Raw genomic sequence first — 27,141 nt, 5'->3', positions numbered from 1 at the left:
TCTTCCACTCTCCTTCAGTTCAGTTCAGTCGCTCAGTCTTTGCAACCCCATGAATCGCAGCATACCAGGCCTCCCTGTCCATCACCAACTCCCGGAGTTCACTCAAACTCACGTCCATCGAGTTCGTGATGCCATCCAGCCATCTCATCCTCTGTCGTCCCCTTCTCCTCCTGCCCTGAATCCGTCCCAGCATCAGGGTCTTTTCCAATGAGTCAACTCTTCGCATGAGGTGGCCAAAGTACTGGAGTTTCAGCTTTAGCATCATTCCTTCCAAAGAACACCCAGGACTGATCTCCTTTAGAATGGACTGGTTGGATCTCCTTGCAGTCCAAGAGACTCTAAAGAGTCTTCTCCAACACCACAGTTCAAAAGCATCAATTCTTTGGTGCTCAGCTTTCTTCACAGTCCAACTCTCACATCCATACATGACCACTGGAAAAACCATAACCTGGACTAGACGGACCTTTTTTGGCAAAGTAATAATCTCTGCTTTTTAATATGCTGTCTAGGTTGGTCATAACTTTCCTTCCAAGGAGTAAGTGTCTTTTAATTTCATGGCTGCATCACCATCTGCAGTGATTTTGGAGCCCCCCCAAAATAAAGTCAGCCACTGTTTCCACTGTTTCCCCATCTATTTCCCATGAAGTGATGGTACCAGATGCCATGATCTTCGTCTTCTAAATGTTGAGCTTTAAGCCAACTTTTTCACTCTCCTCTTTCACTTTCATCAAGAGGCTTTTGAGTTCCTCTTCACTTTCTGCCATAAGGGTGGTGTCATCTGCATATCTGAGGTTACTGATATTTCTTTCGGCAATCTTGATTCCAGCTTGTGCTTCTTCCAGCCCAGCGTTTCTCATGATGTACTCTGCATAGAAGTTAAATAAGCAGGGTGACCGTATACAGCCTTGAGAAACTCCTTTTCCTATTTGGAACCAGTCTGTTGTTCCATGTCCAGTTCTAACTGTTGCTTCCTGACCTGCATATAGAGGTTATCTCTTTCTTTCATTACAGATTTCATTTCTTCAAGGTTTTCATGAAGCTTCTGAGCCAAATTTAAGTTCTCCATTTCTGTTTTATTCATGGTTAAGCTCTGGACCTTAAATTATTTCTTCAGTTGCTCAGTGTCACACATTTTTTTCTGTTTCACTAATTTCTTCTTTTAACTTAAAAAGTCGCTGTTCATTTGCTTTCAGTTCTTGGACCTTTTCTTGTAATTTAGCATTTGAGTTTTCTAAATCCACTTGTATATTTGATATTTCTTCGTCTTCTCAGAGACTATCCCTCTGAGTTTATCAATAATTTCCTGGTGCTCCTTCAGATGCACCTGAGCTATTCTTAGTTTCTCTTGTTTTTCTGGGTCTTTAGCTTTTGTTTCTCTGAGGCTTTCCCTGGGTTGATCTCACTCCATTTTGAGGGTTCCCTCCATTTTTAGGTCATCTCTTTCCTTAGTAACAGATTTTATTTCTCCAACATTTTCATGAAGTTTCCGAGTCAACCTTAAGTTCTCTATTTCTGTGCTTTCCAGGACTGAATTCTGGGTCTCTAATTGCTTCTTCAGTTGCTCTGTTTGATACATATTTTCCCTGAGATCATTTTTTACCTTAAGAAGTTGATGTTCTTTCTCCTGAAGTTCTTGGATCTGTGCTTTTAAGGTAGTATTTGTGTTTTCTAAATTCATTTGGATATTTGATATATCATCTGTCTTCTCTGAAACAATTCCTCTGAGTTTATCTATAGTTTCTTGGTGCTCGTTCATATTCATTTGGGCAATTCTTAGCTCCTCTCATCCTTCCAGGTCTCTACTTGTTTCTCTTAGGTTTTCCTTGAGCTGGTCTATCTCTACTTTGAGAGTCTCCTCCGTATTCCTAAGGTCATCTCTTTCTTTTGTAACAGATCTTATTTCTGTAAGATTTTCATGGAGTCTCTGAGTTAACTTTATCTTTTCCCATTCTGTATTTTCTAGAGTTGACTTTTGGGCCTCAAGTTGCTTCAGGTTTTCCATTTCACATATTTTCCCTCAAATCTCACTGACATCTTTCATCTCAAGACATTGATGTTCTTCTTCCTGAAATTCTTGAATCTTGGCCTGTAAGTCAGCATCTGAATTCCCTAAGACTCTCTGGATATTTGTTCCTTGATCTGTCTTCTCTGAACTATTCCTTGCATTAATGGTTTCTTGGTACTCCTTCAGAAGCATGTAAGTAGCTTTCTGCTTTGATTTTCAGTTCTTCGGCTACAATTTCTTTAGTGTTTTCTTTGAGTTGGTGTCTTTACTTTTGAAGGGCCTCCTGTACCCTTTCCTGTCCATCTCTTTCTTAATTATGGTTTTTAATTCTTCTTGACTTGCCTGAAGTTTTTCAGTCAACTTGAGCCTCTCACTTTCTGTTCTTTGTAGTGATGAATCTTTGGCTTTGAGCTGTTCCTTTAACTGTTCCAGTTCACTCCTTTTTTCCAGAATCTCACTGATTGCTTTGATGGTAATAAACTGTTTCTCATAAAGCTCTTGCATCTTTTTCTGTAATTCATCATTTGCTGTTTCTAATTGCTGTTGAATGCGTGATATTTTAGTTTCTCTTTCTGATAGATCCACTCTGAGTTTACCAATAATTTCCTCTTGTTCTTTCAGGTGACAGTGAGCAACTCTGAGTTTCTCTTCAGTTTCTAATTATTAGCTGCAATTTCTCTTGGAGTTGGTTCTTTTCAGATTGAAGAAACTCTTGTAGCCTCTGCAGGTCAGCTCTCTCCTTAGCCACAGTTTTCACTTGATCATGACTTTCTTGAAGTCTTTCAGACAGTTTGAGCTTTTCCATTTCTAGCTTTAGTAGTGTTGAGTCTTTGACTTTGAATTATTCCTTCAGTTGCTCCATCTCATTCATTATTTTCTTAGTCTCACTGTCTTTTTCTTTCATATTGAAGGACTGTTCTTGTTTGTCTTGAGATGCTTGGATCTTTTCCTTTAGCTTTTCTTGAACTTCTGCTAGTTTTTCACAGGTCCTAGAAAGCTCTTCTTTCTTAATGGTATGGTTCTTTTCTTGTGCAACAATATCCTGTTGTTTTTTAAGTTCGTTTCCAAGAATTCTTAATTCTTCCTTGTTTTCAATGGTCATTTCAACATTTTCTCTTAGGTCAAGTCTTCAGTTTTTCCTTTTCTGCTGTAATACTCTAACATTTGTTGCAGTTCATCTTTCTCTGTTGCTCAGTTAGCTCATTATCCTCAGCATCTACAATCAGAGCTTGGGTTTTTTTTTCCCCCAAATTTTGGCTTTATCTATGCCAACCATCTTTTCCTGAAATTCATTCCTAGTTTCTCCTAAGTTTTCCTCTATATGCAAATTCTTGCAAGTTTCCTCAGAAATTTTCATTTTTAGCATGTTAATTGTTTCTTGGTGTTGTTTCTAAGACTCAGGAGCATTTCGTAGTTGTTCCTGGGTGTCTGTATTCATGTTTATAGTATCCTGAATGTCATTTTTGAGTTGGTCCCTCTCAATTTGTAGGCTCTCTTGGAGTTATTTTCGATCATCTTTTTCGTGGGTTAAGGTTTTTACTTCTAAGGTTTGTTGAAGTTTCTCAGTAATCAGTGTTTTTTCCTTTTCTACAGTGTGCAGCCTAGAATCTCTACTTTCTAATTGTTCCTTCAGCTCTTCCACTTCCTTTATCTTTCTTGATTCTCAGTTGTTTTTTGCTGAAGTTCTTGGGTTTTGTGAGAGAGCTCTGTCTTCAAAGCCTCCAAATCTAAACCAAGTTCTTGAGCTTCTTTAGAGAGATTTCCTATTTCTTGATTCAGTTTTGTATTCTCTTCAAGGACCTTCTTATTAAACTTTTGCTCAGATTCAATATGATGATTTTTAACATCTTGAAATTCCTGAACAGTGCTTTAGCAACTCAACTGGGAAGTTAGTAGAGCTGCTTAGAATCAGTTTCATTTTTAGTGTTCCCAATTTCTTCAAGTAAACCTTGAATTCTACTTTCCTTATCAACTACTTCAGAAGACAATTTGTCTTTTTCTAATGTTACTGTATAGAGCTCTTCAGATTTATCATGTATCTTTTTCCTTAGCATTTCTATTTCTGAAGGTCAGGATTTCAGTTCTGACAGCAAATTAACTTCATTATGCAAAGCTCCATTTTCTTCGACTGCTTTATTCAGTTCTTTCTGCAGATAGGTTATTTTTCTTTCCAATTCCATATTAGAAAGCAAATCTTTTGAACTTTGCCATCTATAAGGGAGGTGAGTTTTGTTATTTCACTGAAACTATCTATAAGGGAGGTGAGTTTTATTATTTCACTAAGAGAAGATTGTAATTCTTTCTCCAAATCAACTTGCATTTTCTTTTTCACCTCCAGCTGACTTTGATATAACTGCATATGATTTTCCATCTGCTTGCATGTACTTGCAAATTCTTGTATTTTCTCTTTCAGCTTTAGATTTTCACTTCTAAGGAATGCTGATTGTCTTGGCATCAAGAGTTTTGACATCAAGCAGAGTGTGTTTCATTTGTTTGATTTGTTTTAGATCTTCAGTGTTTTCCAATGAGTATGACAAGTCCATTTTCATACGTTCTGACTTCTGAGAGTCTGTATATTCCTGTAGCATCTTAATCTGGTCTTCCTTTCTAAGCAGCTCTACTTTTGAACTTAGTTCGTTCTCTTGATCTTTCTCTGCTTTTCTTTCTAGAGCTTCAAATTCATCCAAATCATTCTTTTCTCTTAATTTCAATTCCATTTCTTCATTTTCTCTTCTTAATTGTTCATAGTCTAATACCAGGTCATCATAGTTAGCACAAAGTGAATTTACTTCCAAGTTTTCTTGACTTAGTAGCTTTGTTGCTGGATTCCATTCTATCTCAGTTAATGTATCAAGAGTGTTACTGAAAGTATCAGACTGAACAGAGAGATTCATTAGTTTCTTCTAAACTTACAGCAGGCTTTTGTGTTTTTGTTGTTATGTTCATTGGCATATTAAATTTATTTATGTAGTTTGAGTCCTTCATTTTGTTAACTTTCCCAACGCACCAGGGGACTCTTTGGGTTTTTTTAGCCTTTAATTCTTGTGATACTAGGGAAGAAGAGGTCACCAGCATCCGTGTTAGGTTTTGAATTTTCTCAATCTGGACTTTTTGAAGTAGGTCGTCTTCTTCCAGGAGTTGGGCCAGTTGGTCTTTTTCCTTTGGCTGGGCTCAAGTCTCTAAAGAAACTTCCTCTTATTTGCTTTTTAAGATACATTATTTCTTTTCTATATCTTTTCAAGAGAGCTTCATCACTTGATACCTTGTTAACATAAGGAGTATTCTTTATATATTTGGCAGTGCTGGCAAACTGGAGAGTAATAAGGGTTTCATCAAAAGACACAAGAGTAATCATGCAGATAATATGTGTTTTTGCATTTCCTCCCAAGGAATTCTGGAGAATTTGTGTTAATTTTTGCTATCTCGATAATTTATGAAACCATCAACTTGTCCATTGCTAAGTTTCTTGATCACTTGTCCCAAATAAATAAGCTTTGATTTATATTATAGCCTTCCTTGAGTTGCAGACCTTCAGCACTGTTTGAGCAGCCCTTTCACTGCCTGCAAGATCAATCAAATTCAAATGGGACACTTTGACAGATCCTTCAAAATTAAAAGGTTCACCTTTCTCTCTGCTTTCCAAAATCATCCTAAAAATGGTATGAGAACAGACCATTTCTTTGATTCAGTTTTGTAATTGCATAATGCCTGTTCTTTTCTCCTTTTGTGATCCACTTCAAAGCCATTTCTAATGTATAAACAACTTCTCTGAGGTCAGCCACATACACATTCCTGTTGAAGTCTTCCCGAATTATTAAAGGCTTCATTTTTTGAGTATCACAACGTAAGTCTGTAATGATTTCATTGTATATCTCCATGTGAGACACACGTAAGAGAAATTCCCTACAGGAAACTTCTTAATTTTCTGGAAAGTGTCATGAGTTGCCCTGAGTCTTACTCCCAAATACTCTTGTGAACCCATCGTAGTATATGTTTTTCCTGCAACAGTCTGCCCATAGGCAAATATAGTACCATTTTAGCCTTGGATGGCAGAATCTATGATTAACAGCACAATTTTCTTCATACACATTTTTAGTAGTTTCATTACTATGAAAGACACAATCAAAATTAAAGGATTTACTCCCATCAACTTGATACATTGTATTATTGTCAGTTTTCCAGTAAACTTGAGTATCTTTTCCAAGCGCTTCTTCTCTGCTATTGAGCAGTCGAACCTGTATGCAGACAGCTACGGCTCCTTCCTTAGCCATCCTGCCTGGTTGGATCTCAGGGAATAGAGAAGAGGTTTTAAAAGAGAAATAAAAGTTGATTTTCAAGTAAAGGCACAGTAAATTCTAGACCAGAGGTTTTTGTTAGTGGACCTCAGACTCTTAGGAGTGGCACGAGATAGGTTGCTGAGTTGTTACTGCATGCAAAAGTCAATGAGCTAATAGTTCATTAAATATTGTCTGAAGAGAGATAATATTTCATACATGTGTACTACTGTTTTCCAAGTATGTAAACATGTTCTGAGTAATAAAATGTAAATTGTCATTCATCATAACTTTAGGTAAATCATCCTTCATTGTTTCCGAGTATAAATAGTGAAAGCACAGTTATTCTGTTTTTGGGATTCTTAAAATTCAGGGTGTTGGAAACTTTGTCCTAGGATAGCATTGATTTCTCTTGTTTATTATTATTTAATTTGTTTCTCTAGCAATTAGATGGTGATATATAATATAGATTATGATATATAATAACAAGACCTGTAAAGTGTCATAGAGATGATGCTGTTTTGCAGTTTTACCTAAAGAATTGTGCTCTGAAAATTGGTCTGTAAACACATTTTCTATACAAGCAGTGGTATTTATAGATTTTTCTTTTGCTAGACTGTAAAATTTTTAGGGGGGAGAATAGATCTTATCATTGTGTTTCTAGGGAGGGCAAAAATATTTATGCTGCAATGTTAAGTGAATGAATTAAAAAAAGGTGCGTGTGCATTTAAGTTTTTGAAATAAAACAGTTCTAAAAATTAGCTTTTATTGTTGTTTCTTTTGATGTAGTCTGGAGACTTTTTTATTAAGAATGAGAGTGGACTTCCCTTAGTCCTAAATCACTGGACCAGGACCAGAAGTTTTGAAGGGCCAGGGCTTTGTGGGTTATCAGTAATGGCCTTGAAGGCTCTGAGTATTTAGGGCAAGGTAGGAGTTGGGATGTTAATTAACTACTTGAACTACTATCGTTTTTTTGGGGGGTGGGACCCGGATTTCTTTTTTACTATGAGCTGTTACTTATCCAAATCTTTCCCTGACATTCTCCAGAACTTTATTATTGGAAGGGTGGTCATCACATTAGTAGCAGCACTAGGAGTCCCAGGAGCTTTTTAGAAATGCAGAGTCTCATGCTTCACTCCAGGCCTTCTGGGTTAGAGTCTTCATTCTAACAAGATCCCCAGAATATTCCTTCCCTGGTGGCTCAGCTGGTAAAGAATCCACCTGCAATGCAGGAGTCCTGGGTTCCACCCCTGGGTTGGGAAGATCCCCTGGAGAAAGGAATGGCTACCCAGTCCATTCTGGCCTGGAGAATTCCATGAAACGTATAGTCCAAGGGATCACAAAAAGTAGGACATGACTGAACGACTTTCACTTTCAGAACGTTCTGTGTGTTCATGACAATTGAGGAGTGCTAGTTTCCAACTTTTTCTTCTTGAAACATTCTTCAACTTTTTCTTCTTGAAAACTTTTGTTCAAGCCCTAAGTTATTTTTTAAGTGCCCAATAAAAAAGGGTAAAACTATTTTCAACTATCTTATTGTGCTGTTTATTCAGATTTTGTGAAGAATGATAAAAATCAGTCACTTGTAGTGAATCTTGAGACTTAAAAATTGTATGTATTAGAGAAAGAGACAAGGTGTATGTTCTACAGGATATTTTATCGTAGGAACAAAAAGATATTGGGAATTTTGATGTTTAAATGTTGACCTGTGCTTAGTGGCTCAGTCATGTCCGACTCTTTGCTACCCCGTGACTGAAGTCCGCCAAGCCCTTCTGTCCCTGGGGATTCTCCAGGCAAGAATACTGGAGTGGGTAGCCTTTCCCTTCTCCAAATGTTGACCTACTAGGAGGTAAAGCAGCAAAGCTACTTACTTAACAATAGCACATGACATTTCAGAGTGCTTCCCTTTCATAGTAACTAGCAGACTGGACTGGCAGGAGGCTGTCAAGAGTGGAGATCAACCAGGAGGCATACCTTTTTATTTGACCATCACGTTCTCAAGATTGGTTTTGGAAAGGATTGCTGGAACCTAAGGGAAAGAGATGGAGAAGGCAGTGGCACCCCACTCCAGTACTCTTGCCTGGAAAATCCCATGGACGGAGGAGCCTGGTAGGCTGCAGACCATGGGGTTGTGAAGAGTCGGACACGACTGAGCGACTTCACTTTCACTTTTCCCTTTCATGCATTGGAGAAGGAAATGGCAACCCACTCCAGTGTTCTTGCCTGGAGAATCCCAGGGACGGGGGAGCCTGGTGGGCCGCCGTCTATGGGGTCGCACAGTCGGACACGACTGAAGCGACTTAGCAGCAGCAGCAGCAAGGGAAAGAGAAGGGGAGTTGTGCTTCTATTTGCTCTGGGGGAGGGGTTTGGATCTTGTAGGACACTTAAGGGGCAAAATAATGTTTCCCATAAAATTGTGTTTGCCCTTTATTTCCTCATCTTCCATTAGTCTTCTCTATTTCCCGTAGCCCCTTAACTTTCATTTAATCCCGATAGTTGCTTTTAAGCTAGCAGCCCTCTCCCCAGCCAGCCCTTCACCTCTGTGTCCATTGCAGTTTCCTTTAGCTCCTGTGGTCCTACATCAGTGGTCCTCAGATGTGGACAGTTTTGTCCCCCTGCTCCTATGGAACATCTGAGATATTTTTGGTCACGACTGGGGTAGATGCTGGCAAAAGGCCTACAGTGGTCCAAGACAGCCCTCCCCAGCAGAGAATTACCCAGTTTGTATTGCTGAGTTTGGGAAACCCTAACCTGGATTATAGCCGGAATCCATGAATTTGTCTATGCCTTTTTAATTCTCATTCACAAGCTTTCAAGAGTTCCCCCATGGAATGAAGTCCAAACTCCTTGGCAAGTGATACAAAACAATTCATGATTGTTCTGAAAATTGCTTTCAAGCCTCATCTTTTGCTCTCATGGTTGGCCCTCTATTAATGATAGATTGAAAACTTGTAGTTTTCTCTTAATTAACAACACAGTTCCTATATGCTTCCTCAAGTGCATTTTTCCTAGCCTATAATACATTTTTTCCCTAGCTCACTCTGGTTTTTTTTTTGTTTTTTGTTTTTCCTGTCTAGACACACTCCTCCAACACTGCTCAGGCATTCATCCTCTCTGTGAAGGCTTCTTTGTCTCTCTTCTTTTGGTACCTTGATTACATGTGCATTTTTAATATCACAGTGAGTGTTCAGTTTGCACAACTTTGTTACCTACTAGGTTATGTCCTCTTTTGGAGGGAAAGGTGTGTGTTTTAGTCATCCTTGTATTCCAAGTACTTGGAATAGTTCTTGATACAAAGTAGGCTCTCACATGCTTTGTTGAAAATACGTTTTCCTTCAAGGGATAAGTAATAGTTCAGATACTTTGGAAATAGATGGGACTTTACCATAATTTATGTTATCTGTGATGGGACTTCTATGTGTAATCTTACTGCTTTTGTATTGTGTTTCTTGACTTTGTGCTTTGTATTGCTGCCATCTCTTTCAGGTGTCTTTTGTCTTTTGTTTTTTATAATGGTATTTAAATGGTATCAGTACCCTAGATCTTTTCATTCAGTATCACATGGAAAGTTGCCATTTCCTTCTCCAGGGGATCTTCCGGACCCAGGGATTGAACCCTGGTCTCCTGCATTGCTGGCAGACTGCTTTAACCTCTGAGCCACCAGGGAAGCCCTTTAATCCCTGGCTATTTATGGAAGAACTTAAATCTGTAATGACACAAGTTTGGTGATCTCTTCTACCTAAGAGAAAAGGCCTTGGGCTAATTAAAAGTTTTGGGTGTGATGGGATGGAGGGAGAGGAATAATGAATTCCTCTTTGGAAAAATAAACATATGAGAGCCGTTGGGGAGGGAGAATCATACATCGGATTCATTTAAACCTTTTTTCTATATTGCTTAATGAACTACCATAAGAATAAATTTCACTAAAGTAGTAACTGGGTCAAAAACAAGTCTGGATTTATGAAGGATCTAAATAACGAAAGAACATATAAAGCATTAATTCTCTTGCTTTCAAATGTGTGACTGGAATTTGGGTGTCCTTATATAGATCCTGCTTGACAGGTTGTGATTTTGTTTAAATAAATATTCTTTGATATGTTGAACTTTTTTGATCAGGTAATTTTTAGCCCAATTTCTAAAATACAAATTTTAAATTAGTGGCTTAATTTAGAAGGCTTAATTAAGGCTGTATGATTTTTGCTGTATGTCAAAGCCTTATTTGTTGTGAGCGATGTTATTAGAAGTAACTTGCTTTAAAATTCTTTCATTTGTAATTTGGTTCTGAAGAGTATATTTCTATTCTCATTCACAAAAGTTGTCTGTGATGTGAACACAGAGAGTAATTGAATTGGCTCAAGATTGCACAGAGGTGGAAATATTGTGGCTTCATGAAACTTTACCCACTGCTGTAATTATTGGGTAGATGGGTAGTCTAGTTGCTTTTCTAAGTTTAATTTTTGAAGAAAATTAATTTTAACTATTTACTTCTGCAGTCTTGAGACAGAACAATGAGTAAAAGACAGATTTTAAGTTTTAAATTAGATACCTTCCCAAGAATATATATCAGTATTCCTTAAAGGAAAAAAAATGGCAATTTCTCTTTAAGATGCAATTTAGTATAGATTTGCTATAATTAAGAGAAGGAAGATGGTGGAAACTGTCATTAACTATATAAAAAACCCTGCCAACCACTATTAAAGTTATTTACTACCTTTATTATAATATTATCCAATGACTCTTGCCCTTATTAGATGGTTTATTTAGTATCAATCTGTTCAAATTACTAAGATTTATAAGACCAATGAAATTTGTGTATTTTTTCAAAGTCTGAGATTATTTCTTTTCATTGAGTACAAGTTGAAGAACGCCTTATAACAGATCAATTGGTACTCTGCCCTAGTTTTACTTTTAAAAATTAAAAAAAAACCCAAAAAGTCCATTCCTTAGAAATTGGCTGCTGCTTTTAAGTGAGTGATTCTCAGTAGGAAATAAAGTAGTGAGATGGGGAGCAGAAAAAGATACAGCATGAAGAATTTTTTTAACTGTATTTTGTGCCCTTGAAGCCATTTCTTCATATTGCATTGAGCATAGGTAAGTGCCAGTGGAAAAAATTTGGAAAGCATTTACTTTGCTGATAAGTTAATTTCTGTTCATTAAAGTCTTAATAAACTCAAATTATAATGGATTTCACTAAAACGTCTGTTGTTTTCTGTAATATTGTTGTTAGGACTGTGGGTTCTTTTGGAGATGTGTGTGTTCTGGGGTGGGGATGGGGAATGGTGGGTGGGGATAAGAACGTTAGAGGGAGTGTCTCAGTAATTGTACTTGTTTCCTAGTCCACCATTCCTGATACCTTCTGTGTGTTAGTTACTAGCTTAGATTAGTGTGGGGGTTGTTAGGAGTGGCCTGGTTTCTTTCCTTCTTTTTCCTAGCCAAGGAAGTATCGCCTGGGGATGCTGGAGGAGAGGCTAGTTCCGATGGGATCAAAGGCACGAAAAGCAAAGAACCCTATTGGCTGCCTTGCTGACAGGTGTAAATCAGGAGTACCCATCAATATGGTTTGGTGGAACAGAGTCACAGAAAACAATTTACAGGTAAAAATACTTTTTTTAGACATTTTTGAAAGTGAATATTTTGGCTGCTTTCTGTGTCTGTGTGGGGTGGTGGGTATGAGATTGGATGGCTTAGCTGATATACTTAGGTTTTTTTTTTTGGTTGAAGTAAAATTAGTGGCCCATTATGATTTTGTTTTGTGGCTTTTTTGCACTTTCTCTGCTTTTATGTTCCTATTCATTCATTAAATTTAGTTTTTCCTGTTGGATTTTGTTAACAATGCAGTTTATTTTTAATACACAAAGTTGTTCAGGGTACTACATTAAAAAGTCATATTATAAAACTGATTACAGAAAACCTCATTTATTTGGAATCCGAATAACAGAAAGCTCTGTGTTGTCTTTTTGTACATTTTTAACTAGATTAAAAATTGTGTCTACACAAGCTTGTCAAGTGTTGGCTCTGAAACCAGCTTCAACAGTATGTTGTCATAGATGCATTTCAGTCTTTGCATTTTCTGTGCTAATGAAAATGAATTTTTATAACTCACAGGCTAGTTCTCATATGAGTGAATCTGAAGTACCCACTGAATAGCTTGGATCATATTCCATTTTAATTTGGATTATAATGATTATAGTCTCATTTAAAGACATTGGTAATTGTATAAAATGGATAGCTCTACTAATCAAAATTTCAGTTTGGCTGGAAGTAGAATATCTTTGATCCCAAACTCCCTGAATAAATGTATTGTTTTTAATATATTGCTAGCCAAAAGTCTATAACTCCACATATACACATCGCACTCAGAAAGGATATTACAAAGTTAACAACTTGGTTTTATTTCTGTCACCAGCTTTGTATTATGAAGAGGTTTCATAGTACTTTGGTCTGTTTAATGTTAATACCATATCAGTGTCTGTACTGCCTTGGCACAGAAATAAAAGTTATCCTGAAAATACTGCACATGTCACTGATACTTTGGTAGTGTTTTTTCTAAATATAAGGAAAAATAGGGAAGTGGCGGGGGGGTCCACATAATCAAATACTTAAAATCTTAAGTGGAAAGTTTGGGATATGTCAATTGTGAATAAGAATATAGTTTACTGAATTTTTGTTTTTGAGATAAGGAGAGAGATTTGATGTGATTAGTGTCAGAATTATTCTTCAGTTTTAAAAAGAAAGCCTGAAAATAAATTGGGTCCCAATTTATGTTGGTTTCAGGGGACACATGGATAATGCAGAGGCACGGCCACTTGACTGCGCCACCTGCCCACGGCTGTCCTTCCCCCTTATCTCAGTGGTAGTTTTGAGGTACCTCTTTTTAGCATAGCTTGAAAAATCATTAGGTTAGTATAAGAATATGTGCTAGAGTTATGCTTTATTTTTAATTTAAAAAGCTAGTGATAGATTTTGGAGAAGGAAATGGCAACCCACTCCAGTGTTCTTGCTTGGAGAATCATATGGACGGAGAAGCCTGGCGGGCAACACCCGATGGGGTTGCAAAGAGTCAGACATGACTGAGCAACTAATACACAGTTATAGATTTGCATTCAGTGTGTTAAAGACTGAATTGATGTTATCTGAATCTAATACTTCAAATACTAATAGTACTTTGTGCTTCAAATAGTTAAAATAGTTCTTTTTCTTTTTTTTCCACTTTTAAGGGACATGAGGAATGCCTTATTAGCTTAGTCTGATGTTGGAGGGACAGTGGTACCTTACAGTATTAGTCATGTGGTGTCCATTACTGTCTTTGTGGATTCCTAGATTGGGTACCTGGTACTGTTTATTCAGAGAGCAAAGAGTATGTCAGTGAAGTTTTCTTTTCCATTGGAGTCTTTATCTTTTTTTGTTCTATAAGAGAAGTAGCTTACGTAAATCAGTTCTATATGGATTCTTTTTAATTTTGTATGTTTGTTTACTTTTAGGTAGTTTAGATTTTTCACATATAAAAATCTTTAAAGTATAGATATATTCATCTTTCCTGTTTCATTTGTTTCCTTTCTTTCAAAGCTTAAGTCTTCCAATCCTAAGGTCAGAAAAATATTTATTTGTATTTTATTTTAGAATTATAGTTGTGTTTCTTAAATGGTTACCTTGTGCCAGACACTGCACTAAGCTCTTTACGTATTTTGTCTCTTTTGGTCTCTTATTGGACAGTTAATTGTTAAGAAACATTTTTAGAGAAGCTAAGTAATGTTAAGGTTAAACAATGGTCAGTGGAGAAGCAGAAATTTGAAGCCATGTGTGTCAGGCTTCAGAATCTCTTCACATATGTGTAACATAGTTCTAGCTCTACTGCGTGTAGGCACGGCATGTAGCTTATGTGTGACTCTACCGTATTTGTAAGGTTCGTCTTTTTTCCCTTATGATTCATCTTTTTTTTTCTCGGTGACAGTTCACTTCACTGCCTTTCTTTCTGGAACTTTAGATATTTCTTTACATTTTCTTAATCTTGACCAAACATCTTTTTGGAAGACAAATTTTGGAAAAAGAAGTTGTTTTTTTACTTCTGAAAACAAAACAAACAACCAAACCAAACCCCAAACCAAACAAAAACCTAAAGTGACAACGAAAACTTCCTCTGAAAGTTTCTACCTGGATCATTCATAATTGCATTTGTTCTCCAATGCGAGTCCTGTGATTTTCCAGCCTTTTGCTACTTATATCTTTTATTTTCTACCCAGAATCTTGTGATATGAAAGACTCTACTGAACACACGACATTTGTGAAACAGTGATTCTTCTAAAATACAGATTATACTAACTAGAGGATCAAAGAAACTGAAAATTTCTTATACTGTGGAGGTAGCTAATAGGGAGCTATGGTGGAGGCTGTATTTATTTTTCACTTGGCTGTTTGAAATATTGATAATATCTATCTGATCTCCACTACTGCTTCTGTGGAGTTGAAATAGTCTAGTCTTTTCTCTGATTTCTTTAAAACCCATTTATTCCTTCCGTGCTTGTAGTTTGGTGGATCAAAATTTTGCCAGAAATTTTTATATGTGGAGAAGAGAAAAACACTTGGTTGTAGGCAGGCCAAATCTTCAGTGACAGAGGGATACACATCTACATGCAAAGATACCAGAAGGCATCAAGACACCCTCAGAGGTCTTAGTCACCACCCCCAGCGGTCTCACCCAGTACTTTGTACTGCAGGCCACCTTTTCATTTCAATCTCTTTCCCTTGTGCATGCTTGACTCTCTTTCATCCTTGCTGCTTATGAGCTCCTGTTCTTGGCTCACTTGTTCTCTGCTCTGCCTTGTATGTCTAAGATTCTTAAATTTTTATTTGTATTATAACTGGACTTCTCAGTTCAAGACCCACATCTTGGTGCCTTCTGGTATCTTTGCATGTAGAGGTGTACCCCTTTGTCACTGAAGATTCAGCCTGCCTAAAACCAAGTGTGTATTTTTCTTCTTCACATATACTGCTGCTTTATATTCTTTTTATATTCCTTCTTGAGTCAGTGACTTTATCATCATCCCAGTCATTGAGAGTACATAGCTTCATTTCTACCCTGTCATTTCCCATTTCTACCCTTTATAATGAGGAGACTCTTGAGGTTTGACTACCCATTAATTGAAAGATGATACAATGGACAATTTATATTTGCCATCATATTAAGGCTTTACCACAATAATGACATATTATCCCCCATTTTAAAAATATGTAAATTGCAATTTAGAAAAGGCTTATTGTTCTTATTGTAAGTGATAACACTGGGATTCTTGCCCAGATCTATTAAATTTTAGCTCCTGATATTTTCCTGCTATGTTGTCTGCCTGTAATCCCCATTCCTTAAAATTCCACAGTATCTTTTTCTTCCTTGCCTTTTTTTTTTTTTTAACTTTTACTTTAACACAGCTAACATAGTTTAATACCCTCAGTGTATTTTCTGGATAATTTTTTTAAATCCCTTCAGGATCTATTCTGTCTTTGTAGGGCTATCTCTCTTTACTGTCCACATATACTAAAATTCTAATCATATAAAATCTTTCATACATCATATAATACAAAATACACAGCCAGTTCTCAGTTCCTTTTTATCTCTGTATTGCCGTTAGTTGAACCTAAAAAAACTTTCCTCCCTTTTCCTTTTAAAGTATCTCAAATGCTACCTTTTCTGTAAATACTTGCTCAAACACGTTAAAAAAAAAAAAAAAGTTTTTGTTTTGTTTTGTTTTACTGTTTTCACAGTACTTGATGTTATTTAACTGCTATTTCGTTCTGTTTTAAACTTCTTCATCTGTTTGTCTTTTCCAACTGAATTATAAGTATGTGTGATTAGGCATATGTTTATTTTTGTACCCTTAAGGTATTCGGCTTGATTCTAAGTGTCACGTTTAATTTTCCTTTCTTAGGCAATATGTGAAATTTGTAGTAGTTTGAGAATTTTATGTATTTTGAAAAATTGATCATAGGTTGTCTGGGATTTATAGCCACCGTATGTTACTATTATTTAATTATCATAATTGATTTAGAACATAGGGTGGTGATTTCTTTTACTATCTTAGAGGATCTTTTATTTTTTTTAATTAAAAATTTAACATTATTGCTATATTCTTGATAGTTTTCAGTCTTCCAACCTGGTAGTGGTCTTATTTCTGACAATGTTGTTGACAAAACTCTGTTTTGTGTTTTTCTTATGGCCTCAGCTTGAACACCAAACAGGTGTTGTAGATGGAGGGTCAGCCAAGACTCGGCATCAGCAGTTGTTTATTTCACTGAAGTGCAAGTTCACTTTCATCTTTCCTTAGTCTCTGTCCAGGGTGATTGCCCATTCCTCTGCCTGACCAACCTGTATGTGAAATGGAGATTTTTCTCATTTGCACTATGATTACACAGTTCAAAGGCCATTGTTCAGAATTGAAATATTTTATCACCTACCTTATAGAATTGTTGTGAGGATTCAAATTTCTATTTGAATCTATTGTTTGTATAGTAGATATTAAATAAGTGTTCATTCCTCCAATTTGACCTCATCATTTCTAAATTTGGTGTTTGTTTCTATTTATTTATGGTGGTATTTGTCATTTATATTCAGATGTGCATGGCCTTATGGTATATATGGAAAGAGGCTGTGATATTGTGTCTTTTAGGAGTTATTTTGATGCTGATACACTTGAATAGTTAAAGTAATTCCCTTAAAAATGCTTTTTTGAAGGGTAACAGTGTGTTCCCAGCCTTCATATTATTAGATGTCAACTTGAACGAAAGGATGGGAAAGGTGTGATTTTATAATTTCTCAGGGTATTGCATGCTAAGATTTACCTAAAAGTAATGATGTGTTACATAAAGTCATACTCATTTTGTCTTTGACTTTTGGAAATAGTGGGGTTATGAATCAAAAATTATTAATATTATTGTTATTTTAGCCTTACCCCTGACGTGATGGAAATGAATGAAAACTATGGGACTGTTGGGTATATTAGTAGATTCATACTTGTCAATGTCTCTTTTGATGGTGTTTTTTCCCTTGTGGTCGGATTGAATGGTATTTATTTCTTGTGTTTAGTTTGTAAGAATGCTCAGATTAAAATCTCTTGGCCCTCAAGTTCTGCTGTGAACTCTAGTTGCTTGTTACTGATGCTTTTACAACCCAGGGAGGTTTGGTAACTCACTGCATGTGCTTCAATCTTTAGTTACTGAGTTTGATGTTATTTCAGGAGATTTCTAGTCTCATGCCCAGGAAATGGGATTCTTTGGGCTTTAGATGGAGTGGATTGAGATTTATGAGTGAGGCTTCAGTCTATCTAATCAGGATTCCTCAGGACTTTGAAAAGTTATAGAACTGTGGGACAGCTGAAATGACATGACAGTATATGTTCTGCTTTCTGACCCACAGCCCATCCCAGATCCTCTTCTTTTTTCCTCTTCTTCTTCTCTTCAGCTGCTATACTAAACCTTTATCATTCACCTCACACCCATTCATCCTCTCTATCACTTTTAAATAAATGACTTGTGTTCTTCAGAGAAGGGAAAAAAGAGGTCATTGAGAGTGAATTGCTTCGTATGTTGGCTTTCTACCTATGGAAAACACTTTCACTTATACCCTTTCTTACAATTTTTCCTTCTGTTGTAGAGCAACAAGTCTTCCTTGACTGTATCCTTCAGAACCTGTCTTTAGCCCCCTTAGCAATTTATTTCATTATTTATCCCTCTTCAGTTTTAGACAGTGATTTCTTGACATTGATTTCTTCCCAGCTTGGTCTTCCAGGACCAAGGAATGCTACATGAGGAAATATTCTGTTGTCAGTACGTTTGGGAAACTGTGTGATAGGGTTTGAGAGCTGCTTCCTACTTATTGCTGTTACTTTTTCACCTGGCATTCATCCCTTAATTTTCAGTGTTTTATCTTTCCCTTTTATCACTATTGAGACTTTTTTGGTAAGTGTATATAGTGACCAAAACTCACAGCACTTACTTGACCTCTGCCACATCTGACATTGTCATTCATTCTCTTTCCTTGCAACTGTCGTTGTCTCCACTCTGAAACTGTCCTTTATTAGTGTCTTCCAGGGACCTCATGTGCTTTGCCATGCCCTCAGGAGCTCTCCTGGGCTCTGTCTTTCTTTTCTTGACCCTCTTTCTTTCTCTGCACATGGTGATCTCCAGTGCCTCCATCACACCTGACTTGTGTGTGTGTGTGTGTATCCTCTCAGTCCTCCGCACTTACTGTGAAAATATTAGCTGCTTCTGAACATCCTCATCTCTATGGCATAACACTGAACAGTCACTGAGTCTAAATTGAATACTTTTTCATCTTTTCCTTCGCACCTGTTCTTGCACTCACACACATGTGTACACACTGTCTGCTCTGTCTTGATTGTTGATATCACCCAGTTGTCTATTTTGTGAGCTCTCCTTGATTCTTCTGTCTTCATAGCTCCCACTCTTTGGCCACTAAGGTCTGTTGATTGTGCTGCCTTGACATTCTCTTCCCTGTTAGTGTTGGCACGGTACAGTTTAGGCTCACTTTCACCTCTTACCTGGACTGTTACTGTTGTAATCTCTTACCTGGTTTCCTGATTCCTGATTCCCTATTTCTTTTCTTTCAAAGCACTACCTGGGTGACTATCTGGTCTTGTTTCTTTTCCGATCAGAATCTCTCAGAAAGGTAGGTCACCCCTGCAGACCTCCTGAACTGGTTGCAGTGCCATGGAGAGAAGCATGCGCTTCCCACCTCTGCCTTCGAACATACTCTCTGCTTGCTGTGAGTGCCCTCTATCTGTCTTGACTCAGCAAACTTGTCTTTTAGGATTCGATTCAAACGTATGGTCTTAGGACCTAATTAGACAGCATGAAGCATTTGTGCTCTTTTCCATAGCACTTCACATCATGGTCATTAGTGTATGTATAACTTACAGGCTAGCAGTGAATGGCATTGTGTAGGTACTTACTATCTTTTTAGATAAATGGATGTTCTGACCTCTTGTGAATGTTGGGTTCTGGTACATTCTATACCTGTGGAATGCCAGCCTGTGAACTTCTAGAACATAGTGCCTGTGTTTCAGGTCTTTTGTTCTCTACAGTGCCTCGTACAGTGCCCAGCACAGTGTCGAGTGTCTTTTATTATTCAGCTAACTGAATAAATTAACCTGGATTAAAGATTATCTGGCGAGATAAGTATATAGTTTCATGACATGAAATACTATTTTGGAAAAATCTTTGAAAAGCCTTAATATATGTTAAATTTTGTTATTAAATATGACACGATTCTTGGTTAGAGAGAATGCCTCTAAGTAAATCTTACTATGAAATGTGACAGATTTCATTTTTACCTAGTCCTGGATAGAAGATGTACGTAAGTGCACAAGATGGTTATAGCTGTGTAGAGTAATTACTGCCTCCATGGAATGTGGCGATGATCTCACTCTCTTCTGGACTATTCATTAACTGACCTAAGTGGACATTTTTGGCTCTTTTAGGGAGAATGCTATTTTTTCCAACTTTATTAAGATAATTGACAAACAGGAAAAGTAGTATTAAGAATTAACTAGGTATAGAATATTGAGAATGCCTCTGTGGTGGTTAATGATTACTGTCATTGGAGAACTTTGACGAGTAAATGACTTAATGGAAGAGAAACGTTTCATTCATTTTTGTCTTTAAATGCCTTCTGTCCTCCAGATGAAGATTTTGCTTTTTTATATCCGTTGGTTCTCCTGGTCTCAATTTGAATATTGCATATTCTCTGTGAATTCTGAAGATTCAGAGATGATGATACATAAAGAAAAGGAAATGGTATATGTGGCTTCATAATTTATAACTCTTAAACTTTCTTAAAACGTTTTTGTAAAAATTATATATGCTTATTGAAAAAACTTCAGATACTACAGAGAAGTACAAAGGAGGAAGCAAAAATGTCCCAAGTTTCCTCACCACCTAGAGATACAATTTCTTTTGTCATTTTAGTGAGCATGTATCGTTAGAATCCTTTTACACACCTGTGCCCATGCACATAGAAACATCCTCCCTTCCTGCTCCCTCCCCCGCCCTTTCTTTTAGGCTATGCATACCATTTTACAAACAGCAACTTAGCATAATTGCTGTATTGTAGCCTAATTTTATTTTATCTTTTCTCAATAGTGGTATGGGCTTCTTTTCATGGTAAATAAAAATGTATCATTTCCCATGACTTCTAATGGCTGCACACATGGGTACCATAATCTATATGTATCATAATGTACATAATTAGATCCTTTTTGAGAGATATTTTAGTTATACCTCCCCCCACCCCTTTTTAAAAATCATTTTTAAAAATGTGCTAACTGGAATCTTTTCTGCTTGTGTGATTTTTTTTTTTCCTTTGCCTAAATTCCTAGGTCAGAGTATGTTTGTGTTTTATTTTGATTCATAGTATCAAACTATTCTCAAGAACAGTGTTAACCATTTCTGACAGACATTGTGAAAGATGAACTAGTGAGCCCCTTTGGAAATCTATGTGCCTGTAGTTTCACACTCTTATATAGGGAGAATGACTGTAAGCTGATTCATGGAAAGTTTTAAATTTAACTCCCTCATACATAAGGCTTATTAGTAGTTGAGGTTCTGACATACACCTTCTACTTTCCCCTTGGTGGTGGTGGTGGTGGTTTAGTCGCTAAGTCATGTCTTACTCTTTGCAACCCCATGGACTGTAGTCTGCCAGGCTTCTCTGTCTATGGAATTCTCCAGTCAGGAATACTGGAGTGGGTTGCCGTTTCTTTCTCCAGAGGATCTTCCTGACCCAGGAATCTAACCCAGGTCTCCTGAATTGCAGGCAGATTCTTTACCAACTTTCCCCTTAAGATAGTCAAATTATTAGTAGGAGAACTTACACTTAAAAGAAGAATGGCATGAATCTCTTGGAGGCACTAGTAACCAACTGTCCTTCACTGTCCCCACCAATTTGAATCTGACTTATTTAGAAGATCATAAGTCCTCTATTGAGGTCTTTTATCAGAAGGCCCAGTTTGCTTCAGGAAATTTGTAAATTGTGACTCTAGACTATTTTTCACAATAGTAGTAGTGTTATATGTTAACTTCTAACTTTAAAGATGCAACTTGACTCTTAAATAGATCAGTTTCTGAATCACCCAGAAGTTGAGTTTATTTTGATAAATTTTAAATTGACCATATTTGGATATGCTTGAAATATGGAGAAATAACCCATTAAGGCAAAAAAAAAAAAAAAAAGAAAGAAAAAACTTGTAGAAATGTGAACATGGAGGTTCTGGTTAGCCATTGACTTCTCCTTTCTGTCTCACCCTGTTCCTCTTTCTCCTGTGTTATTTATGAACACTGAAGACAGGTAAAAATAGCTCTGAATAGTGCTACTCTTTATGTCTATAGGTCTCATCTTTTTATACCTTTTAGATAGTTTTATCAAGGCAAAATTCTTGCCTATTTTTGCCTTTTGCTCTCTTTATCAGTATCCCCTCTTCTACCTTTCCACCTAATTCATTGTTCTGTGTCCTGCAACACACACATACACTGTCTTCTACCTTAGGCTTTAATCTTTTTAATTAGTTCCACCTGGGCCCCTTTGTCACGCTAAGGAGGGAAGAATAGTAAAGATGGGCGATTGGAATCATGACAGTGATGTTCAGTTGCCAAGTTGTGTCCGACTCTTTCTGACCCTATGGACTGCAGTATGCCAGGCTTCCCTGTCCTTCACTATCTCCTGGAGTTTCATAGGTTTTTGAGAAAAGTAGATATGGCTGAGGTTAATAGCAACATTTTAGCTCAGTTTCTCTTTGAATGATTTAATTCAGCCAAAGATTGGGGAGACTTTACCTGATCAGCCTGATTGGATTTCAGCAGTTATTAATAAAACGTTCCTTCTCTTTCTTTCTTCCCATTTTTCCTTCCTTTTCCCCCTCTTCTTCTTCTTTTCTTTTTCTGCTTTTCTATACTTCTTTTATCCTGGCTGAAAGTAGAAAATGAATTGGAATTGAGTAAGACTGGAGTCAAGTTGGTTCATTGGAATGATGGTGGCCTAGACTGGGGTACTGACAGTGACATGGGTGGATGTAGTTGAATTTGAGAAATATTTAGGATGTAGAATAGACTCTATGACTTGATGCTTCAAAGATACCTGCCATTATCAAAAGGATGGTTATGAAATAATTTATCTGTTTAGTAGAAAGCACAACAAAATTTGAGAAATCAAAATCATAATACATAAATAGTTTATAACTATATTCCATGTGTTCAGGAAACTGGGGAAAAGGTTAAACATGTTAGTACAGACATGAAAAACATTTTAAAAAATTAAAATCATACTTATAAAATTTAAAACTACAGTGTCTGAAATGAAAAATGTATTTGATGTAATTAGTGACACATTCGGAGAAGGCAATGGCACCCCACTCCAGTACTCCTGCCTAGAAAATCCCATGGATGGAGGAGCCTGGTAGGCTGCAGTCCATGGGGTCGCTACGAGTCGGACATGACTGGGCGACTTCACTTTCACTTTCATGCCTTGGAGAAGGCAATGGCAAGCCACTCCAGTGTTCTTGCCTGGAGAATCCCAGGGACGGGGATGTCTGGTGGGCTGCTGTCTATGGGGTCGCACAGAGTCGGACATGACTGAAGTTGACTTAGCAGCAGCAGCAGTGACAGATTGGATATTGTATAAGAAAAGATTAGTGAACCGAAAGACATAGTGCTAGAAACTGTCCAAAAAAACAGAGAAAAAATGAGCCATGGGAGAACATGAAGCTGACACATTGTTTTACTCCCTGAAGCAGCATAGGGCACACAGAAAGGATACTTTGAGAAATAGTGGGCCAAAAAAAAAGGACAGATATCATCCAAATTGGATGAAAATGGTAAGCCTACGGATACATGAGCTCAGTGAACACAAGCACAAAACAAACATGGGAGACAGGGGAAACTGCACCCTGCACTAAGGCACACCATATAAGCAGCCAGCAGGGAAAAGATACTCACTTTTTAGGAATAAAGATATAAATAACAGCATACTTCCTGTTGGAAACAATGTGAGCCATAAGACAGTGGAGCAATTAAAATACAGGAAGATAAAAAAATGTCAACTTAGAATTCTATTCCTGGGAAAAATATAAGAATGCAATCCCATGAGTGCATTTAAAGACGTGAAATTTTGAATAAAATGTGCAGTTTAGTTACACTTTCCACAGTTACATGTTGTTAATTTTATGATTTTGAAAATATACTCTGGTTATGTAGGATGATATCTTCAGGGAAAGATGGAATTACTTCAAAATTACAATTTCTTAAAAAGCAAAATAAGTACCTTTTTAAACATGCAAGACTTGAAAAGATTCACCAGCAATAGATGTGTACTTTAACAGATGTTAAAGTATTGGGTTGGCCAAAAAGTTCATTCAGTTTTTCCTTTTATGGAACATCTCAAATGACTTTATTCTCCAACCCAGTACTTCAGATAGAAGGAAGAAAATACTCTGAGCAATCTGGATCTGTACAAAGAAATGAAGAAAACTGGAATAGTAACTACATAAGTAAACGTAAGGAACTTCCCCCTTATTCTGTTATTCTGTAAGTCTCTTTGAAAGATAATTGACCATTGAAAGCAAAAATGGTAATAGTGTACTGTAGGGTTTATGGCATATGTAGAAGTAAAACATATGATGATTATAGCAGAGTCTGGGAGGGGAGAAATGGAAGTTTAATATTGCTGCCATGTTATACTATATCTGAAGTAGTTTAAAACTCAGAAGTATTAAGTAGTTGTTATGTACCGAATCATGTCTTCCCCAAATTCTCATGTTTAAGCCCTCACTGTTTTTTTTTTTAAGTTCCCTTAATGTGACAGTATTTGGAAATGGGCTTTTAAAGATTTAAGTAAGGTTAAATGTGGTTGTAGGGATGGGCCGCAATCTAGTATGATTGGTGTTCTTGTAAGTAGATGCAGAAATACCAGGCTTTCACACACAGACGAAACACTTGTCTCAGTGAGGACACCGTGAAAGGATGGCTTTCTGAAAGCCAAGGAGAGTGACCTCAGGAGAAACTGACCCTCTTGGCTCCTTCATCTTGGACTCTTCGTTTTCTAGAACTGTGAGAAGATAAGTTTCTGTTGTTCAGGCCGCTCAGGGTGTGCTGTTCTGTTGTGGGCCTAGCGGACTAAGATAGGCAGTGGTAGGTTACGTATTTGTACTGTCAAATCTGTTATAGATAATGGTAGAGGCTTCAGTTCTCTGTCAATAATGGAAGAGAAAGGAAATCAGTAAGAAGATGGGAGACCTTAACAACTCTATCAGTTTATTTGTAGGATGCTCTGTCCAGCAACAGCATAATGAATATTCTTTTCAAGTGACCACAGAATATTGACCAAGATAGAACAACCAATTGGAACAAATCTCAGTAAATTTAAAAGGGTTCAGGTCATGCTTATGTCTGACCACAGTAGAATTAAATTAGAAGCCAGTTACAGATGTTTGGGGGCTTTCCTTATAGCTCAGTTGGGAAAGAATCTGCCTACATAATGCAGGAGACCTGGGTTCATTTCCTGGGTCGGGAAGATCCCCTGAAGAAGGAAATGGCAACCCACTCCAGTATTCTTGCCTGGAGAATCTCATGGACAGAGGAGCCTGGTGGGCTACCATCCATGGGGTCCCAAGAGTTGGACAGTATTTAGTGACTAAACTACCATGACCACCAACAGATCTTTGGAGAATCTTCAAATATCCAGAGACTGAATAACACACTTCTTTGACATGTGTCAAAGAAGAATTAGGAAGGGAAATTTTAATGTGTTTTGAATTGAATGAAAACAAAAACATGCCAACTGGTGTGGGTGTCACTGAAGCGGTAATGGGAGGGAAATTTATAGCACTAAATGCCTGTGTTGGAAAGGTTCTCGAAAGAGTGATCTCAGCTTAAGAAACTAGAAAGAGAAGAACAAATTAAATCCAAAGAAAGCATAAAAAGGATGAATCTTAATGATGTGAAGTGAAAGAAGGTAGTAAAAACTGAGTACATATGTACATATGTAAGATTCATTCATACTGAATTCTAGAACATACAGACTAGTCTTTAGTGACAAAAAGCTTATCGGAGGTTGCCTGGAGTCCAGAGCAGCGGAGCAGAGAGGAACAGGAGGGATGGGTTTCATACAGACTTATGGGAACTTTTTTGGGCATGATGGATGTAGTCCTCCTTGATTTGGGTAATGGTGGTCCACCTATGTCAAGAGTTAACAGAGTTTACCCTGAAATAATGTGTGATTTATTCTATGTCGATTATATCTAAATAAAGCTGTTGACATGGTGGTCCACCTATGTCAAGAGAAGAGTTTACCCTGAAATATGTGTGATTTATTCTATGTCGATTATATCTAAATAAAGCTGTGAAGAAACTTTTACCAGTTCATTTATATTTCATTCGGAGAGTAGAAAGATTACTGAGAGGAGCTTATGAAGCCAATAAGTGGTAAAGCAAATGGAGCTCATTACAAGGAGCAGCACTGTGGAAGGCGTTTCACAGTTTTATGAGTTTATTGTGTTTTTAAAAAGCCTGACCAGTATTCAGAAATAGTGGTGATTTCTCAATCATTCATCACATTACCTTAAGACAGCTTTCTTTTTTCAACAGATCTTTTGGCAGCTTTGCAGTGAAATATTAAGTAATATTTTATGTTATGTTTTTATTTAGTATAAACCTCTTCCTGTCATTCTAATAAAAAAAATTAATGGCTGAACTTTTTATTGTTGCACTGTTTATTAAATTAGTCTCTTAGTTCATGGGACTAATTTATTGTGTTCTTGGTAAGTACTCTTGTTTGTAGTGGAGTGCAACAGACTATTAAATACTGAATTATACTTTAAAAGGAACAGTTTCCATGAAATAATATGATAGTAGGAAAGCATAAAGTTATAAACTAGAAACATCATCAAAAAATTACTTCATTTGTGGGACTTCCCTGGTGGTCCAGTGGTTAAGATTCTGAGCTCCCAATGCAGGGGGCCTGGGTTAATCCCTGGCCAGGGAACTAGATCCCACATGCTGCAACCAAGAGTTTGTATGCCGCACCCTAGGGTTCGCATGCTGCAACCCCGAGTTCACATTCCACCAACTAGGACCTGGTCCAGCCAAATTAAAAAAAGAATTGCTTCGTTTGTTAAAAAACAAAAATAACTTTATCCATCATTTGTAAAATAGGACATATTCTGTCATTTTGGTTGGGATCTGTGAATTGAAGCATTATTATTTCATTTAAAATATATATAATGCTAATAACTACAACATTGCTTTTCAAGCTAAAGGTCAGGCCTCTTCGTATACTTCTGTCTGAAGAGTATAGGCAGGGGTCATATCCAGATGTTGGAGGTGGTCCCAGTTTGAAGAACTCACTAAATGCAGTTGGTTGTTTTGGGTGTGAAAGTTGCAGTGTAAATTTAAGTGTGTGAGAACCCAAAACTCCACTGATAAATTCTTACTGCATGAATGTTTGCTATTTGACTTATATAAACATTGATTCCCCCCCCCTCAAATGTACACTTACTTAGAGCTGTGTAAGATATGAATGAAAATTAGGATTTAAAATATGAATAGAAATTATAAATTATGAATGGAAATATATGTATGTTAGAAAACCCACAAGTTTAATATAATAGGAGCACATTTGGAGAGTTATGACAGGCTTGTCTAAATCATCAGGCAGGAATAATAAACCCTTGATTTTCCCCCCACTATTACGCTTCTCATTTATTCCATTCTCTTTAGTGTTGTTGAAGTTAGACAAATTTATATAACCCAAGTCCTTGAGTCTTCTTTTACATATAACCTTCACTTCCTAAAGCTGAAATAAATTGC

At 37.0% G+C, this 27,141-nt stretch overlaps 1 protein-coding gene across 10 annotated transcripts in view; it reads left to right on the top strand.

The window, feature by feature from the left end:
- PAN3 (poly(A) specific ribonuclease subunit PAN3) overlaps window positions 1-27,141 on the top strand; it is a 122,878-nt gene that overhangs the window by 32,111 nt on the left and 63,626 nt on the right. For 7 of the 10 annotated variants that reach the window (XR_008700978.1, XR_008700977.1, XM_055542470.1 and 4 more), the window contains exon 5: window positions 11,712-11,873. The exons of the other annotated variants lie outside the window; for them this stretch is intronic. Coding sequence is in view for 5 of the 7 variants with exons in the window: in XM_055542470.1 (XP_055398445.1) it covers window positions 11,712-11,873 (162 nt within the window). In the remaining 2 variants the exon portion in view is untranslated. The remainder of the gene's footprint in view (window positions 1-11,711; window positions 11,874-27,141) is intronic. 10 annotated transcript variants of the gene reach the window in all.

This window comes from Bubalus kerabau, chromosome 12 (assembly GCF_029407905.1).
Source record: "Bubalus kerabau isolate K-KA32 ecotype Philippines breed swamp buffalo chromosome 12, PCC_UOA_SB_1v2, whole genome shotgun sequence".
Lineage (NCBI taxonomy): Eukaryota > Metazoa > Chordata > Mammalia > Artiodactyla > Bovidae > Bubalus > Bubalus kerabau.
Note: the sequence above shows the minus strand (reverse complement) of the source record. Positions and strands in the feature narration are given on the sequence as shown.